We start from the raw sequence: 11,661 nt of genomic DNA on the forward strand, positions 1-11,661 counted from the left end.
GAAACCATAACGGCATTTTTACAAAAAGAGTACCTTATTTTGTTACATAACCTGAAATATAGCAAATAAGTCGTTCCCTTAACAAAAGAGTTTCTTTTAACAAAAAAAAACTCATAAATTAAATTCTACATATCCATAACACATTTATTAAAAAAAACGTGCATTTTAAAGACAATACAAAGTTCTTTACGTAATTCAATAAAAAATTAGTATTTTATTTTCTTTGAGTGGGCATTTTAGTGCTTTTTTATATCCAAAGCTAGGAAACATTGCAGTAGCGAGAGAGAGATTTGACTGCTGAAAGCAGAAGAACACCAACAACAACTGCAACTGCGGGAATGCGACCAAATGTTAAAAAAAGTAAAGTTAAATTGACTAATTTTAAAAAAATGTATATTTTACAAAATTATTAACATTACTTTTAATTAGAAAAAAAAAAAATAATTGGCGCGTACACTTCTGTTAGGTGTTTGGCCGAGCTCCTCCTCCTATTTGTGGTGTGCGTCTTGATGTTGTTCCACAAATGGAGGGACCTACAGTTTCAAGCCGACTCCGAACGGCAGATATTTTTATGAGGAGCTTTTTCATGGCAGAAATACACTCGGAGGTTTGCCATTGCCTGTCGAGAGGCGACCGCTATTAGAAAAATGTTTTTATTAATTTTGCTTTCACCGAGATTCAAGCCCACGACCTCTCTGTGAATTCCGAATGGTAATCACGCACCAACCCATTCGGCTACGGCGGCCGCTTTTAATTAGAACAGGCTAGAAAAATGTCATAAAGAAAGAACTAAAACTCCGAGACTAAATAACAAACAAAAAAATGCTAAATCAAACTACGAACGTGGTAATCTGGCCACACTAAAACACGTAACTCATTGTCAAATTCACTGAGAGCAAAGTAACGGTACAATATTTTTTCCATCATGGCCACCTTCAGTAGTCAATTCGCTTTGGGGCAGTTAGCCTTGTTTAATTAATTGATAATCGGCATTTCTTTAGTACACTAAAGATGATCTACGCACTAAAGTAGCACTAACTTATTCCACCTTTAAAATTGAGTTGGTACATAAAACCATGGAAAACGAATCACTTGAGGATGATTTCTCTTCAAAACACAAAACTAAATTGCCAAAAGACATTTCTTTGTATTGGCTTCATTGCAATCGTTGTTATGAAATATATATTCGCAAGCGAAGGCGCATATTCTTGTTGGCTTGCAATCACACAATTTGTGAAAAATGTGTAGCAATTCCCTCCTTAAATATTATAAATGGATCTAATGAAATAAACTGCCCCATTTGCCACAGAGTACAGCGTTTTCGGGTATTATGTAATATGATGCCGGCTCATACTAAAGAACTATTTAATCCTGAACCATGGCGGGAACCAACTGAACGAGTTTTGAAATTTCAGACAGATCAACGTAAAAATTTTCAAAAAGGAATGATTCAGAAGGTATGTATATACATACATGCATATGTATCTGGTTTAGATATCACAACTTTAAAAAGAAAATTTTGAAAATGGCTGGTGCCATAACCTTTTATGGGTAAAGTCGTGTATCTTGATAACGACTTGCTCACACCATTATGGATCTTAAACTCACCAACGTAAACGTACACCCGTTTCAGCTGGCACTATGAAACAACGATCTACGATACTATGGAACAGAACGGTGGTGAGAATTGATTTACATGGGTCTCTCATTAGTATCATCGAGTCAGCTGATACGGGTGTACGATTACGTTATGAATGTGAGCACCGTAATGCTGCAAACAGTCACCGACGTAAACACAGTCCCCTGTCAGCTGTTCCGATCAAACGAATGAGAGCCCCCCCTCACCCTTCAGTATTGTAGATTTTATCGCAGGCTTTGCCAAAAAGGACCAAATCCAAATAGTTCATTTATCTATAATTAACATTATTCAACATTGTTTTTAAATTATTTTAACAAAAATTAAAATTTTTCCAAGTTTATTTTGCAAATGATTTCGAAATGTACTGTTTCGCAACACTGTGTGCTGAGAGAGCAATGTTGCTGTTGTAGCGGTACCTTTGCTCTGTCAGTGTAGCGTAATCACCGGCCGTCTTCGTCTAGCTCATCTAACGGTAGGCCCAAGAAACTAGCTATTTCGACGGGTTGGGTCCAGAGGGAGAGGGGTGTTAGATGAGTGGATTTAATAGGGCATGTGAAAAGGTGATTAGTTTCATGCGGGGGGTCTTCACATGCTTGACATATGTTTAGTACTTCGGGGTCGATTCTGGATAAGTAGGAGTTTAACCTGCTACAATATCCAGAACGTAATTGGGCCAAGGTTACGCGGGACTCTCGGAGAAGTTGGAGCTCTTCGTCTGCGATTGGTGGTGGTTGAACTCCGATAACGGCATTCGGGGGTCGGGAGGTTAAGAAGGTGGTGAGAGTCTCCCGATGAATGTCGTTTATGGCCTGTCTGTACATTGTCCGATCCAGTAACTGTCTGTTTGTTTTGTCTGAGATCTCGTCCGCGTAGTTGAGGAAATGCCTCCTGATGTGCCTGGGAGGGGGCTCAGGCTCGAGCAGGTGCCTGCATGGGAGAGGCCTGCGGTAACACCCTAGCAGAAACTGCTTACTGAGCAGTTTGTTATGCTCCTTAACAGGCAGTATTTGGGCCTCATTATGTAGATGTTGTATAGGTGACATCAGAAGGCATCCTGTCACGGCCCTTAAAGCAGTGTTTTGGCAAGTCTGAAGCTTTGTCCACTACGTATCACTAGTTCCAGGCGTCCAGACAGGACGGTCGGCCCATTGCTTTAAAAGTCGACAGCAACTTTTCCTTGTCTTTGCCCCAAGTGCTGCCGGCGAGCGTCTTGAGAACCTTGTTGTGATTCTGTACTTCAGTTGCAATAGCGGTTGTATGCGCTGAGAAGGAAAGCAAGCTGTCAAAGGTAACTCCCAAAATTTTGGGGTGAGGGAGCAATCAGCTGGCACGGTTCTACGGGAATTTTCAAAAATCCTGCGATAAAATCTAGGATACTACGATACGAAAGGGAAGTAATTTCTCAGTTACATGGGGCTCTCATTAGTTTGATCGTAACAGCTGACAGGGGACTGCGTTTACGTCGGTGACTGTTTGCAGCATTATTGTGTATGAGTTTGCTTAATTCCAAAAATTAACAGTTATTCTAAATAAAATTTGATTAAAATCTGGGTGGGTATATGAAATATGGTACGGACTGAATTTAACCTTCCTTGTTATTATTGAGTTTGCAATTTAATACTTATTGAGACTACATACTACATTTAATTTTTATTTATAGCAATCTGAATTGGAAGAAATAAGAAGTAATTGCAAATTAATGGAGATAAATGCGAAAGGGGGTTATGAGAAATTGGAGCAATTGCAATATGAGCGCAAACAATTGGAAAGGGAAGTACGCAATTATAAGGATCAGGAATTGCGATCAGAAAGGTTTGTATAAGAAAATAAAATCATACATTTTTTGAATTTTTTAATAATAGAAGAATTCAAAAGAATTGGTATTTTTTTGGATTTGTTGCAGAAATGGAAACTAAAATATTTTTGAGTCCGTATATGCTTCCGTTTTCTTCAATAATTTCTTTGAATAAATCTAATAAAGGGGCGGCAAGATATCGTCGCAAAGCACTTGAATCCGCACACATCCATTTACATTCGTATACACACGTACACAATTATTCACACAACTACTAATTTTTCATTCGATAAGCAATATCTTGAGAAAAAATTAATATTATTCTAAGAAAAATACACAAACAAACTTTCATACAAGTTTTCTTGAGGTAAAGTGATTTATCTATAATACCATCAATAAATACAACGTTACCCACGCTTTCCGTTGACATACATCCCCACACCATTACACCCCCACCACCACTCTGTGGTACTTACTCTATCGCTTTTTTCGAATCCGGTATTGAGTTTTCTCCAGACTCGAATCCTTCCATCCGATTGAAAAATGTTGAACATACTCTCGTCACTAAAAATAACGTTGTTCCAGAAATCAAGTGGCTTATTTTTATACTGCTTTGCGAACTCTATCCTCTTATTGTTATTGATTTTGCTGATGAGTGGTTTTCTTCGAGCCATTCGCGAGCTATACCCGGCACCTTTCAAGGCCCTGCGAACTGTTTTCGGATGGACTTCCGTATTAATCACTTTACTTCTGCTACCACTTGCGTTGATGTAATTTTTGGATTCTTTTTTATTTTTCATACTATATCGCGTTCATTACTGAGGTAATGTTGCGAGGTCTTCCAGTATGAGGTTGGCTCTTAAGATTCGTTTACCCTTTAAAACGCTTTATTATGGTTTTAATAAAAAATTTCTAATTTTTATTTTTCATAATATGCAACTCAAATTAAATTTTCAAATATTTTGCTCTTAGTGGGTATCTACACATACAACCCGCAAAACAAATTTGTTAGGAATTGGTTACGTTCTTATCCAAATAAAAATAATTACTCCTAGTTCGATCACTGGATTTTTAAATAAAAGTCACAAATTAATGAGTCACACGTCTGACGTCAGCTCCCTCTCCGATACAAAACAAACAAAAGGATGTTTGTGAGATTTCATGGCTTGGTAATATTGTGATTTGTGAAGTGCTGTGTGTTAAATTGTAAAAAATTGTTTGCGTTTTTATGCGGAAGATGTAGTTGCTAGAAAGTATGTGTGTGTTCATATAATTTCTTGTATTTGGTTGTTCCATTGCTTTCTTCTTCTTCACACACAAGGAAGGCGCAATCAATTTTTCCATCATTCTTATTGGATATTTGTTTCGCCATCTGTCGTTAAGGTGAATTCATGTTTTTGTTTTAGTATCTCATTCGCGCGATATTGCTAGAATTTAGTCGTGAACATTCGTGTTTTGTAACACTGCCTTGCTCTTAAGTCTGATCGTCACGATCGATAAGGTGTTGAATCTTATGTTCACTCAGTTTTGCAGTTTAGAGTCCTGTTCTATGGGACTTTATTCTACAACCCTCCTTCTGATACCAATTTGTTACGTTTTTATCCAAATAAAAACGTCTCACAATAATTCACCTGTGTTCGATCACTAGGATGTTAGATAAAAGTCACAAATTAATGGCAATACATTGGCTTGCTTTATTTTCAGTACTTAATTGCTTTACTTTTCGTTTACACGCTTAACTTAAGCTCTATGCGCAACTTATGCTCTATGCGCATGCACTTCTGCTTATATATGTACATGTACTTAACTATCATCAATATGTTTTAAAAATTTAAATTTAAAAACAAATATTTTGGGAACTCAGTTTTATAGCCAACAAAATTTGAGGTGACTCAACATTATCGGTGGTGACTTAGGTAGTGTTGGCTATAAAAAAATCTCTTTCGGGGTGACAGAGTCCCGCGGGCAGTCCTACCAAGACAGTGATAAAATAAAGTTTGCTCTTTTGGTATTCCAAGTCCTTAGCATAATTTTGACAGTTTTGTATGAGGTTGAGTGTTCCCATATCGACTGCGTTTCCATATCGACTGTAGTTCCGTTTTGAGAAAGGAGAGTGACGTGCTCAATCTCGGCCGGCGAATACTACCTTAGCAAGCGAATCAGCTTTCTCATTTCCTGCTAGTCCTTTGTGTCGTGGATCCAGTAAATACTAGCATGCATTTTTCCGCAGAGTTCATCTGTTTTGGATCTGCATTGTTGAACACATTCCGAGTTAGTGCAAGGAACCAGTGTTAGTGCTTTAATAGCCGCTTGACTATTGATGAAAATGTTAGTCCCAGTATTAAGAGTTAACTAATTCAGCTGCTTTTGTTGCGGCATAGATTTCAGCTACTCCTTCTGCCCTTTTGGACCCATCTGTAAGAAAGTTGTATGATTAGTATTTGGATTCTAGACCTTTCTGCCATCCATTCTACTCTATAATGACGCTATGGGTTTTGCCAAATTTAACACGTAGAATCACGTAGTCCAACCTTTTGTTTGAATCCACAATGTTGATGGGGCCAAAAAGCCTCTGTGAGAATTGCCCTGGCATCTTCAGTCTTAGAACAGATCTTTTCACTCAGCTTTTTGCTACTAGTTTGATTGGTTGCCAGTTGAGAATTCTTTCTATTGCCGCTGTTGGAGTTGTACTCATAGCTCCGGTTACACATATTCCTGCAATCCTTGACACGATTTCCAATCTTTTAACGCAAATCACTTTATTGCACGGTATCCACCATACTAGCGAACTATAGAGCATTATTGGTCTAATGACCGCCATGTATATCCAATGTGTGAATCGAGGAGATAAGCTTCAACATTCCGAACATTCTTCTGCATGCGTATAAGTCATTAGAGGATTTCTTTGCTCTTTCCTTTACATTTAATCTCCATAACAGTTTTCTATTCGCAAAAATGAAACAACAATATATTTATTTGATGTTTTTGCTGATTTATCACTAGGTTCCATAGAAGTGGGAAAAGCACTCCACTAGTGGAGTTCCTCTATTTGCCATTTTAGAGTATCCCTCACTCGCCCATCACTGTCTGACAATTTAAAAGCCTGCCGATCCAGTGCTGATAAGCACGTTCCACACGAAAAGAATCCAGGCCCTTTAATGAAGCTTCTGTAGATACATTGTTAAAGACTCTAGATATGTCAAGGAAGACTCCCATCGCATATTCTCTACAATGCAGCGCTTTCTCTATCTGTAGCACCACTCTGGGGACTTCCCTTTCTGCCTTCCTGTATGCATGCTAATCTTGCAAAAGTTTTCAATACAAATGATGTTAGGCTAATTGGCCTATAGTTCTTGGGATATAAGTGACTGCTTTTACCCGGTGATTTTTGATCACCTAACGGTGTTGCGTATTTTCGCCATAAAAAAAATTTCGGGGATTTTTTATATGGAGACATTGTGCAACACCATCAATTAAAAACAGTCAAAACCAGATTTAAAGGTTTGTTTGTTTTTATTAACTAATTAAAATCATCTTGATCGGATAGGTGTTCTCGATAAAACGCATGATTCACTTGTGATTCGGGGTTGATATTCCAAATTCGTGCAACATATTGCCGAACATCATCAAGCATATACCCTCTATCAAAAACGAAACCTCGAGATTTTCTTATTTTGTATGGCAAAATTGCGTGAGCCATATCGTCTATGTATTTTTTCCACAAATGAAGTGGGCCATATGGGAAACATGTTGAAATTTTTATAGCAAAAAGTGATCGAATTTAAGGCGCAGTCGACGAAAAAGAGCTTTATTACGCAGAACCCATCCTTCATTGTTCGTTGAAATTCAAATGAAGCTGGTCCACGAACATTAACCAATAAACCAGATAAAAGCACTCGTTATTGCTCTCTGCGCTGCGTTAGCTGCGGATCACAGTGAAATGCCGTTCGTGTATAGGGAATCACAATATTTTCCAAACCGCCTCAATGTTACTGACATATCTTCCGATCTTATATTGTGATTCTTCATCGTTACCATTAGGAGTTGCGATACCAAATACTGTCATATCACTTCCTTTTGTAAATTATAATATTTGCTAACGTATGTTATGGACTTCACGAAATTGTTGTTCTTAATATTGCAATGTGTTTTGGAAAGCTGCAGCTGTTATAGACTACAACGACCTTCTTTTTAACCTTTATGGTTCTACCGCTATCCCCTACATAAAGCTTTAAGGTTATATATTGGGTTTTCCAAACAGAGGTGTTATTTTGATATTCAAAGAAAAATGCTATTTTTTAATATAAATGATCGGATGTTTATTTCGTTATTTATGCCGTTAACAGTAGAAAATAACATCAGGAAATGACGACCACGACCACGCTTACAGAACAATATCCTTTTCATGAAATTTTCCGTAATCGACCCTGGGCTGTTGGCGTAGACCTTCTCTTTCATGTGGCTCCAAAGAAAAAAGTCACAAGCTGTTAAATCACAAGAACACGGTCCGGAAACTTTTCCCGGAAAAGATCAATGGTTTCGTTGCTCGTTTGGCACGTAGCGCCGTCTTGTCGAAAATAAATGTTGTCCAGATCAATCCCATCCAATTCCGGCCATAAAAAATCGTCAATCATCTCTCGATAGCGCAATCCATTCACCAGTAACACCTGTTATTGTAAAACCCTTTACATTAATGACGAAATGATTTTTATTTATAAGAAGGTACGCATGTAAAATATAAAAAAAGGCATTTTTACCATTTTTCGTGCGAAATAAATATGTATAAAGCATGATTGAGCCTTCATTTAATTTGAGCCGCAGTTAGAAGCAAATAAACGTAAGCCAATGCATTGCTATTGAAATAAAAAAAAAAGGATTTTGATTTGAAAAATATTATTTAATAATTTAATTTATAATAAAAAGTACACGCGGCACTCTTTGACACATGGCGGAAAGTCTTTGACACATGACTAATTTAGACTAACCGCGTGGAAGGGCCGTCCAACGGAAAAGTGGAACAAAAATTTTACAAACAAAGGTGGCCAGTATGGTTACATAGAGCGATCGGGAAAGATACAGCAAGGGAGAGTATTTGAGGAAAAAGGATTGGAAATAGGAATATGACAAGTTCGGCAAATAATGAAGAGGAGTTTTAAGGTTTCCTACACCAATAAACGTGTCGGGCTCTTACCCAGACACAAACTAGCCCTTGAATGGAAAACGGTTTTGTTCACAGAAGAAGTTTAGTTTGCATGACCCGGATAGTGAGCACAAGGATTGGCGTTCTAAAAATCATCCCACAGTAGCGCACCAGCTAGAACGGACGCTCACTCATGATCTGGGGCGGCCTCGGGTACAAAGGAATTACTTTTAATTGCTTTGGGAAGGGAATAGCTACGCCAGAATACATTTTCCAGCAAGATAATGCCGCCATTCAATGCTCACACAAAATTAAAGAGTTCCTGGAACAGCGAGTAATCGCAACTCTCGATTGGCTAGCATTTAGTCCTGACTAGAAACTAGTTGAAAACCGAAGATCCCATGTATATCCAATATCTTATAACTCCATTCTAAGACGTCTGGAAGAAGTAATAAGTTGCAAGAGAAGCCATATATGTACGTATTTTATTAAAATATACGAAAATTTAAGTGTCTTGATAATTATCTCAAACCTCAGTTTAAAAATTTAAAGAAATAATTCATGCGAATTTAATAAGTTGAATTGAATAATTGAAATAAGTATTTTTTATGCTTAAATAAAATGAATAACTAAAACACTAAAACTGATTGGATTTGATTATGTTTTCTTTTTAATCTGGTAGAAATTTAGTGTACCTGATTTAATCAAGTCAACCAATGATTAACAATTTTTGCTAGAGAAATAATTCAACATAAGTTTTATTCTACTAATTGCAGTACAATACACCTTCAACCGACAGATACTTTCAACAATGAGTTTTTTGATCTCAATACATTTTCTGGAGCTAATCGAGGAAGGACTGAACACCGTTCACACCGTCGACGTCACAGTTTTTCCGAAAATATTTCCAACAATTTCACGCTCAGTCCACAGTAAGCACATTTTTGATTGTATGATTACATATTTGTGAATCAATCATGAATGAATTCAAATATTATAATTTTTCTGATAATAAAAGATGAGAAGTGGTGCTCAGACAATTTGAAAGTTTTTTTTGATTCGCCAGACCCGGAAAAGGTTTAATAGACTGTTTTCACAAATCTGCCGTCTGTCAGCTCTGAAAATATATCAAACACTAATTTATTACAATTTTTTAACTAAAATTCCCCAAAAGTTGTTGGATGATTCCGCTGTAGCTGCAACGAAAATCTTAACGGATCTCGCATGCCGATGGCCTGATTCCGCACATGACAGCAACATTTTTTATTAGCCGTTTTAAGCATCGTTTTGGTTAAAATTAATTTAATGACTGCTTTATACTAGGCGACAGTACGTATGGTGTTAGTAAATATGTACAATATATATAGCACGACCCCACCTCCCAATATAGATGGAGAGCGGTTGCGAATAAGAAACAGCAATATGAGTTGCTTGGCGTATTGAAGCGTCGATTCCCAGTGGTTTCCATAGGATTAACTTTATAGAAACTAACTTTAACATAGAAAATTTTAAAGCTAAGCACTAAAAAAGCAAAGGGGGTGGATGAATATACGATCTAAATACAAGTAGGTGCTTTTATGAGGTCGAGTTTATTCAGATACTATTTTCCCGGTAAATTTATAAGTCAGTTCAAACCAAAAGCAAAATCAAGTTTTTTCAGATTATAGAGGAATATGTATATTAGACCGGGTCGGTCGCCATATAAAACAAAGCAGTTGGGGAAAAGTCCACCCCTGCATTTGAGTCATAAAAATTTATTTTTTTGGTCCTTCTAAAAACCGTCGTAATGGTTTCTTTATTTGTTAACCGATTTTCAAAAACATTGTCATTGTTCTAGTCGAGTTATATTTTTCGTTCTTTTATGTTTTTGAGGTCCGAAGTTATTTTCACATAGTTAGTTCAGTTACCCAATTATTTCCTCTGGTAAAATATATTTACCCAGGTGTTTGTGTCAGTTATGCATCAGTGCTGGGCACGATGCCAGCACATGTTTGTCATTTTCACAAAATCTGCTTTGCATCTAAAGTTGCACCGTACTTAATAAGTTAGCGAACAACAGATCTTATAACACAAATGTACAGTTGTTAACGCAATTCACTGTACTTATTAAAAAGTAATGCACATTTCTGTTTGTTTTGTTTGGCTAATTGCTACTCTGGCCTTTTGCTTTTTGCTCGCTGCTACGTTGAAAAATTAAAAAGATATAAATAGATGTTTTATGTGCAAGCTAATTGAGAAATTTCAATACATACCTTTATAAAAATCTTTGAAAAACTCCTGGAATGCAATAAGAAAATTAAATAACTATTTCAATAAAATTCAAAATCAAAAAGTCTTACCTCCGCATGTAAAAAAATTCCCAAAGAAATAAATGTATTTTTAACGAAATTTTCAATTGTGGTCGGGAAATAATAACAGTCGTCCTGCAGGGTTATTTCAAAGATGAATATGTACAAGGAGCTGTTGTTCAGCCAGAGTATTTGTATCTTCCTTCCCTCTTCTTCCTTCAGCTGAAATTTCACAATAGCCCACCAAATTGTTGTATTTGGAGAATCGACATCACCTTGTATAGATTCGCTTTGATTATTTCCCAACGTTTATTTTTTACATTGCCTAACAACAGTTATTGCCCAACGCTTATTTTTACGTTGCTGGATAAATTATTCCCCTACGTTTTTATTATTAATCCATATATCAATAACACAGATATTTATCAATTGCGTATCACTTATTTCTGCACATTTAACTCTCTTAATTTAGGTGATATTTCTGAAATGGTGAATCCACGACTGGATAAAGTATGTAAATGGTACAGAAGGTGCAAAATAATGGAAGAGAATATCTCTTCCTTATATATAATACATATGTACTTAAACAGGTTCTGCAAAAGTCGTGTATCTGCATAGGAGACTATGCTTATTTCGGCTAAGCACAGATTCGGGGTGTTGAGCACAGAGAGTCGGCCATAAATGGGCGAATCTGAAAGTAGTATCGTTACGCCACCGTTTTCTATTCTTACAAATTTCTCTAACATAAGTACATAGCTTACATGTCTATACGGATATTAGTACATACTTATGCCATTGA

The 11,661-nt window shown here is 36.8% G+C and overlaps 1 protein-coding gene across 1 annotated transcript; it reads left to right on the top strand.

The window, feature by feature from the left end:
* The first annotated feature begins 1,352 nt into the window (after nucleotides 1-1,352).
* Nucleotides 1,353-9,621, top strand: LOC128862542 (uncharacterized). The gene is made up of 3 exons (XM_054101232.1): nucleotides 1,353-1,457; nucleotides 3,300-3,451; nucleotides 9,351-9,621. The coding sequence occupies exons 1-3, from the start codon at nucleotides 1,446-1,448 to the stop codon at nucleotides 9,508-9,510; spliced, it is 324 nt and encodes a 107-aa protein (XP_053957207.1). The 5' UTR covers nucleotides 1,353-1,445; the 3' UTR covers nucleotides 9,511-9,621.
* The last annotated feature ends 2,040 nt before the right edge of the window (nucleotides 9,622-11,661 follow it).

Source organism: Anastrepha ludens, chromosome 4 (assembly GCF_028408465.1).
Source record: "Anastrepha ludens isolate Willacy chromosome 4, idAnaLude1.1, whole genome shotgun sequence".
In the NCBI taxonomy this organism is placed as follows: Eukaryota; Metazoa; Arthropoda; class Insecta; order Diptera; family Tephritidae; genus Anastrepha; species Anastrepha ludens.

Excerpts from the sequence above, each read along its gene's own strand:
- LOC128862542 (XM_054101232.1), top strand. Across the intron at positions 3,452-9,350 it reads CAGGAATTGCGATCAGAAAG|TACAATACACCTTCAACCGA; the intron begins GTTTGTATAAGA and ends TACTAATTGCAG.